Below are 8,128 nucleotides of genomic sequence, written 5' to 3'. Positions count from 1 at the left end.
TTTCTTCGGAGGTAATAGCACCTCAGATCCATGAACTTGCACGAGATGTGATGATTTAGTCCAAAACTTGCAAAATATCACTGAGGGCTCCCAGAACTTGACACCCTATGTGATGATTTGGTCCAGAGCGAATCACAACACGACAAGTGGCAGTCCAGAGCTTGGACCGGTCAGCACTGGCATTTTTGCAATAAACTCCCTCCTGTTCCGTCGATTTACATCTCGGATGGCTCTAGTCTATGATCGGTCAGCCGCGCGCCCCCCATTAGAGCCAAGTCCGAGAATTTTTTGCCCCCTGTTGTTGTTGCGTAGGACGATGGTGACGGTTCGGTTCGGTTGACAAAGAGATCCTCCATTTCGGCCTGGAATTTAGTTATAGAATTGGGTTTCCTCCGTCTGTTACTTCTCCAAGTTTGTTGATATTTCAGTTGTGTTATTCAAATTTGAACCCGCACATGAAATGGCAGATTAGTTTGGTTATTTCGACGGCATTGGGTGTCTGATTCCAACCTTCATTGTTTGCCTTTTTTTTTTCTTCTTCTGGGTGAACTAGAGGGAGATAGAGAGAGGAAGAGGTAGGTGCATGCTTCGAAGTCTGAACTGACGATGAAGACATGGCAAAAATTTGTGCAGCGTCAGCCTGTCAGGAGTGGTTAGGTGCAGGACTAACAAACCTTGTGCTGCACGCACGTACAGGATGATCGCAATGTCCACACGATATTTTGAAAATAAAAGACTGTTTCTCCCGAGAAATTAAACATTCTTCAGTTCAGGTAGAATGCCCTCCTCTAGCCTGTGCGGAATGACGGCTTATACTCTGATTATTACTCCTGATGCGAACAAGGGGAAGATTTTAGATACAATGGCCGTAGGTCACCGGTCCGAAAATGCAGTACAATGCGGCCGCTGGCATGTGGCCCCATGATCCACATTTCATCTTCCTGATGGATGTTTGTATTTGAGATAGTATACCGAGCTAACTTACTTCGGTGTCATTTGCACCGATGCAAAGCTTGGTGCTGGAATTATTTGGAAGAAAACAAATTACAGTAAAGAGTTATTTACTGCCCATTTCGCATATCTAATTTTTCATCGCATCTGAGTGCTCAAGTATTGCTCAACTCCAGGATAGGAGTAACTACTCTAGCCAGCAGCTAAAAGGAGCTTGAGTTTACACACTCAAGTGACTGCTATCTCAAACGATTATTCTGACGTGCACAATCAGCCCATACCAGAATGCTGCTTGCAGTACTCTACCTGCAGTAGATAATCAAACTGTAAGATAGCCATGCAAAATATTTATAAACAATAATTCTATGTTTTTAATCTTATTACTACATGTGACTGCAAATACTAGTAAATTGTCCATACTTATGATGCAAGTAAGCAACAGAGTAAATGATCTGCAAGTTATTTGGGAAGTTGCAAGCAAGCAAACCATTTGCCTGACAACTTTCACTTCACAAACTAGATTATGAAGCTGAATGTCTGTCAAAATGCATCGAGTCAAGCAAGTGAAGAAACAGGACAAAAGACACTGTAATGACACCATTAAGACATTAATCAAAAGAAAACCTGAATTCTGAAGCAAAGGTACTTTAACTGTTGAGCACCAAGTACTGATGTCTTTCAAGGAAAAACATCAGACAGGTACAGAGGAGACTAGAACTATGTATAAGAATTAAGAAGCAAATTATTTGGTATATGTGGTTTTGCAAAAGTGATAGAAATCTAGTATGGTTTTCTTGGATTATGGGTACACCTTCCATCTTCTGAGAGGTTTTTTTTGTGTGGGGGATTTTTCTGATGTTACCATCATGTATTTCAGTGCATAAGCAACACCCAACTTTGTAAAATGCAGTCTGCCAAATTTTTGTTTGTAAATCCATTGGTCCAATAAGTTAAATCCCCCTTGTATAAAAGGTTAAATTGGACTACTTCACAAAAATAAGCTAAATAGTGGGATTGATCATCCAACAGACAGGCAATTGATTGGTGAACAAAAACTTAAGAAAGGACTAAACGGAAGATACTTTACAGACTAAACATAATGAACTAAATGTGCAGAGCATCATCGCAACTTTCAGACCAATTATATACCTACTAAAATTTGAAGAGAAATATTCCGAGTTTTGACAAGTAAGAATCAGCAGATCACACGACTGCAAAATATTCAGAGCTAGTAGTTCACAAAGGTAGCTATCACTGAATAGACATAAAAAAAAGGATTCAGAGCTTACACCCTTCATCAAACAGATGAGGATCCAGAGCATGGCGGCGCAGATGATGGGCTCGCAGTTCCCTCTGGTGCCGATGGTGAAGGTGAAGGGGTTGAACAGCCAGGCCACCACGCACCAGATCCGCGTCCTCGCCGGGACCCCCCGCAGCTCGAGAATGGCATCGATGAACACCCCGACGAGCAAATCTGCACCGTAAAAGCACCAACACCGCAAGAACTCGACAGAGACTGTAGTACTGTATTGTGTGGACGAGCGGCGGCGGCCGGGGGCGGGGCACCTGCGGCGGAGAAGATGAGCACTAACCAGTGCGGGTTAAATCGACGGAATGGCAAGGGGTTTATTGCAAAAATGCCAGTGCTAACCGGTCCCATCTCTGGACTGCCACTTGTCGCGCTGTGATTCGCTCTGGACCAAATCATCACATAGGGTGTCAAGTTCTGGGAGCCCTCAGTGACATTTTGCAAGTTTTGGACTAAATCATCGCAAGTTCATGGATCTGGGGTGCTATTATACCTCTTTTATTCGCCCTCAAACCTATGTACTCGTACTTCCGTCCAGGTACACCATTCAGTCATATCACTCGTATCTTACGTCTTTATAGGACAGTCCTCTTTACTATTCACTTCCAACAGTTGGCTCGTCGCCACGCACTGCTCTCCAGCCTCACGGCCCGTGCATCGTGTTCCACTTTTCCACCACACAAAAGAAATCTCGCGTCACGTTTGGAAAAGCCCGTGACCGCGGGGATCATTTTCCTATTTCGCTTCTCGACTTCCCCAATCGGCCACCCCCCACCTCCGCCTTCCTTCCTGGCCAGCGCGGCGGCTTATGGCCTCCATGACCACACCTCGGCTCCCCTTCCTCCCCGCCCGAACCCGCTCCGCCGTCGCCGCCACCTCCTCTTCGTCCCCCTCCTCCCCGCTACCACGCCGCTCCATCAAATGCAGCAGCTCCACCAACGCTAACTCGGCCCCCCTCCCTTCCACATCGCGGCAGCCCCGGGCGCCCGTGGCGGACGGCGTAGGGTCCGCCGACCTCAACGGCCTCCGGGCCCCGCCTATACCTGTCGCGGACTCCCCTCTACCCGCGTACCGCGATCCGCACGGGCTGCCTCGTAAGTCCAGCGGCGGCGCTTTTTTAGCCGATCTCCAGAAGTTTTTTCTCGTTTGTTTATTATAATATAATAACTAGACTAACTAATCAGCTGGCGCTTTCTTCATGGCGTGCGTGATTCTGTGCTGGGGTTACTAGGGCCTCTCACTAGTGCGGATCTGATGGAGTCGAGCGGGGAGGGGCTCAAGGTTGCCTACCAGGTGCTCGACGAAACGCGTGCTGTTTTGGTTTCATTGCGTATCAATCTCCCTGTTTGTGTGTGTGTGTACTCTTTTTGTTGTGAATCTGAACGAGGTTTGGTTTGGTGATTGTTCAGGGCTTCCCTGGAGCGTACAGCGAGGCTGCAGCAAAGAAGGCCTATCCAAATTGCCAGACAGTGCCCTGTGAGCACTTTGATACTGCATTTCAGGTATCGTAGTATGATCCTTTTTTGGGCCTGTTTAGGTATGTTTGTGTATGCTGTTCGTGGTGCAGTGAGTTGCGCATTTTACGTTGATTCTTGTCATGATTTCAGAAGATGAAACATTGAATCAAACGAGGTTAAATATTTGTTGATGAAATGTGTTGACGGTTTGAAGTTTTTTTTAAATCTCTATTTCATTAAGACCGTGTGTCGGCAAGATCGCCAACCACCAGAACGCTTGCATCAACTGTCATAGATTCCACCCAAATACAACAGGTATCCTGGCCACGAGCTCCAAACCCGGCAAGGACATGAGCAACTTTGTTACATGCACGGGTTCCTATAGTATAGGAACAGACAACAGAGCTAAAATTAAGCCTCAGGAACTGCCGCATGTCTCTATAGATAACACCCTCCGGCGACAGATCGAAAGCTGTGCTTTCCAACGCCTTAATCAGCTGCTGGTAGTCCGACTCAATTTGAATATTGATCATTCCCCACTCGGCTGCCGTCTGCAGCGCCGCCAAACAGGCCCCCGCTTCAGTCTGACTCGCACTGGACACATGAGTGAGTCTTCCCGCACCTGCACCTCGTATAGCTCCTGTTCAGTCGCGTACGACATAGCCCCAGCCGCCAGATTTTGTTGTGTCATGAAAAGCACCGTCTACATTGATTTTCAAAGTGTCTCCGACGGGACACTGCCACAATGGTAATACTTGTCTAGCTTGCTGGTTGATGGGCTTCCCATGCAGCTTCAGTGATTCGAACGCACACTTCTGTGCCTGAATGGCTGTGCTTTCAATTGTGCTCACATTTTCCTTTTTGTTCAGTTTATTCCTCCTCTGCCACCATTTCCAAAGCATGCAAGCTACTAGCACCTTCTTCCCCTCCTCCAGGCTCAGTATTTGTTGCACGACATCCTTAGCATTAGTGCAAGTACACAAGCATGCTCCGTGTTACTCCCTCCGTTCCTAAATATTTGTCTTTCTAGAGATTTCAGCAAGTGACTACATACAGAGCAAAATGAGTGAATCTACACTCTAAAATATGTCTATATACATCCGTATGTGGTAGTCCATTTGAAATCTCTAAAAAGACAAATATTTAGGAACTGAGGGAGTAGTTTATTAGATGCAATATGCCAGCACTGCACAAAGAACCTATTGCTGGCACATATTCATTTGTCCATACTCCATACTCGTTCTTTTCTCGAGACAGCATGCTCAACATTTGGTCATTCATTTCTACTGTAATTTATGTACTCGAACAAAATTATGTATTATGAAAGTACCCGTCTAGTCGAATATATACGTATGGATGGTTTGTAAGTATCTAATTTAAATAGTTTTAAAGATATTGGTACTCGAAGTTCCGTAAGTTGACCCTAAATATGCTCAAAACGACATCCCTTAGGTAACCAGAGAGATTGTTGTATTGGCAAAATCTTCTTCTAAACTAGCCTTTTCAGACAGCAGTAGATCAGAGCAATTGTACTCCATATGTTGCATGGCATATTGTAATACATAGAAGGTGTATGTAGCAAAAATAAATAAATGTGCTGCTATTTTGATGTCTTCTGGATCTTTATCAGGCTGTTCAAAACTGGATAGTTGATAGGGCGGTACTGCCACTTGAGAATACTCTGGGTGGTAGTATACATCGGAACTATGACCTTTTACTTCGGCATGAGCTGCACATAGTTGGAGAGGTTCGCCTTGCAGTTCGGCATTGCTTGTTAGCCAATCGTGGAGTGAAGATCGGAAACCTAAGAAATGTCATCAGTCATCCCCAGGTAAAACCTATTGGATAGTGTGGCCTCGATATTTTTCACTTGTTTCTGTAATAACCTTACAGGCACATTAATTTAAATTCTCAGGCTCTTGCGCAATGTGAGCATACGCTGACAGAGTTAGGAATTGAACATAGACAGGCTGTTGATGACACTGCTGGTGCAGCAAAGGTATAATGATGCTTCCTCTTCTACGCGGAATTTATCTTCTGATGGTTATATATTTGGTTCACTCTTTCAAGTGACTCAAGGTGTAAAGTCATTGTCATTAACCATAACGCTATATGCTTGTTTCATAGTTAGTCGCAGAACAAATGCTCCAAGATACTGGTGCTGTTGCCAGTTCATTAGCTGCTGAACTTTATGGACTCGATATTCTTGCTGAAAATATTCAGGTATCATGATTTCAGGCTAAATTGGGACATTGTATTCTGTTCTTTATCCTCACCATAAGTCCATTATTTACCTTAGGACGAAAAAGTCAATGTCACCCGTTTTATGATGCTTGCTCGGGAACCTATTATACCTCGGGTTGATAAACCATTCAAGGTACAGATTGCAATGGGAAGTCTCTTTCATCTTCCTTCCAGTAGTTCACTCCTTACGGAGAGGAAAAACAAAGTCGGTTGATTTGTTGCATGATCATTTTATTTTCAGACTAGTATTGTGTTTTCACTTGAAGAAGGACCTGGACAGCTCTTCAAGGCACTTGCAGTTTTTGCACTGAGGGAAATCAACCTCACCAAGGTGTATTAAACAACATTGCTTTGTTTCATCACTTGCATGTGCTTTGTATAACTCTCTAACAGTATGTTGATGTGAAGATAGAAAGCCGTCCACACAAGAAAAGGCCTTTTCGTGTAGCTGATGATGCTTTCTCCACGCGAGTCAAGTTAGATAATAACCCTACAATCCTCGTGTTTATTCAATTTTGTTTCATGAAGTGTTACCCAAATATGAAAAGCACTAATTTCAACCATTTGATCCTTGGCTGAATAGGTACTTCGACTACCTGTTTTATGTCGACCTTGAGGCGTCTATGGCTGATCCAAAAACTCAGAATGCTCTCAGAAATTTGGAGGTGATATTTCTTGGTAGTTTTTATCTGGCGTCAAGCGAACAGTGACTCATGTTACTTTTATTTGCAGGAGTTTGCAACTTTTTTAAGAGTCCTGGGGAGCTATCCTACAGACGTGAGCGAAGCTTGAATAGCAAGTGCTTGCTGCAGATCACATGTTAGTGATTAATCAATTGTGTGCCTTTCTCTTAATCGGATAAACATCCGCCTTTGATAGCTGCTGTTTGGTGTAATGAAATAAACATAGTTCTCCATTATAGAGTCAGAAACATGTAGCTCTCAGAGCATATTTCCTAGTACTCCCTCCGTCCGGAAATACTTGTTGGAAAAATGGATGAATCTAGACGTATTTTAATTATAGATACATCCAATTTTATTCATTTCTCTGACAAGTATTTCGGAACGGAGGGAGTATTTGGATTGGGACTTGAGCAGTCTTATTACTCATAAAATGTAGGAGTACGTGGGTATTCAACTGCAGAATAGCGGATATACTCCTGTGGATTGTTCAGGTTAAGAGCATCTCCAGCCGTTGAGCCCCTCAGGAGGCGTTTTTTTCGCCACTTGGGGGGCTGCCGGCGAGAATTTTGGCATGGGAATGAATAAATCTCCAGCCGTTTCCATCCCCAAGCGAGGCCGTCGTACTCGCCGCGCCACCTCGCCGCCCCGTCCGAGGCCGCGCCCGCCGGCCTTCTCCAGCAGCTGCTTGGTCGCGGAATGCCGCCTGCTCGTCGCACTCGTCGTTGTTGCGCGTCGCCGAAGGGCTTGGAGACAAGCGCGGAGGGGGCGGTGATGTTGGCCAAGAAGGCCATTGCAGCGCCCCTGGACTGGAGCCGGCCCTAGTCCATGCCGGACACAACGCTCTGGAGGGCGCCGTGGAGTGCGCGGGCGGAGACGGCCACTGCAAGGACGAAGAAGACGAGCCCCTCCCCGCCCTGGCCATGCGCGCTCCGCTTCGCTCCGCGCCGTGCACGCGAGCCCCTCCTCGGCCATGCTCCGTTCCGGCCGCGCGAGCGCGAGCCCCGCCCCAGCCATGGGTGCTCCGCTCCGCCTGTGTGTGGTTGGTGGTGGAAGGAAAAGGAGAGGAGAGAGGAGAAAGAAAAGAGAGAAAGGAGAGGAGAGAGGAGAGAGGAGAGAGGGGAGAGAGAGGGGCTGGCAAGTGGGTCGATGCATGCGAAAAGGAAATGCCGCGTCCCCAGCTGCCCCCCAGGGGGCTGGGTTTGGGGTGGGCGTGCCGGCCGTAACTTTCGCCGAATCCGGCGCAAAACAGGTTCCTGGGGCCCCGAGTGGGGCGTTTTTTGCCCGCCGGCGTGCAAAAAGGCGCCTGGGAGAGCTTCTTGGGGGCACTAGTGGAGATGCTCTAAAGTACAATGTAGAATCGGAATACTGAACTATGCGTTGTGGGGTCAACAAAGTGGATATAAAGTGATTGGGGGGCAATACTTTCGCGAGGTTTTTAAGCCTTTATATGTTTTGGTTGTGCCGAAACTTCAAAATTACCAGGC

At 46.3% G+C, this 8,128-nt stretch overlaps 1 protein-coding gene across 2 annotated transcripts; it reads left to right on the top strand.

Annotated features, from left to right (window-relative positions):
* Window positions 1-2,968: 2,968 nt before the first annotated feature.
* Window positions 2,969-6,981, top strand: LOC123097813 (arogenate dehydratase 2). Of its 2 annotated transcripts, none has more exons than XR_006447458.1 (11): window positions 2,969-3,354; window positions 3,492-3,553; window positions 3,670-3,762; window positions 5,348-5,548; window positions 5,633-5,716; window positions 5,845-5,940; window positions 6,017-6,094; window positions 6,203-6,292; window positions 6,374-6,437; window positions 6,545-6,626; window positions 6,694-6,981. XR_006447458.1 is itself a non-coding variant. In XM_044519644.1 (11 exons), the coding sequence occupies exons 1-11, from the start codon at window positions 3,069-3,071 to the stop codon at window positions 6,751-6,753; spliced, it is 1,200 nt and encodes a 399-aa protein (XP_044375579.1). In that variant the 5' UTR covers window positions 2,970-3,068; the 3' UTR covers window positions 6,754-6,981. The 2 variants fall into 2 exon arrangements, 1 of the variants encoding a protein (XP_044375579.1); XM_044519644.1 differs by having other exon boundaries at window positions 2,970-3,354; window positions 6,370-6,437.
* Window positions 6,982-8,128: the final 1,147 nt, after the last annotated feature.

This window comes from Triticum aestivum, chromosome 4D (assembly GCF_018294505.1).
Source record: "Triticum aestivum cultivar Chinese Spring chromosome 4D, IWGSC CS RefSeq v2.1, whole genome shotgun sequence".
NCBI lineage: Eukaryota > Viridiplantae > Streptophyta > Magnoliopsida > Poales > Poaceae > Triticum > Triticum aestivum.
The sequence above is the reverse complement of the archived record's forward strand: the minus strand, read 5'-3'. Positions and strand labels throughout refer to the sequence as shown.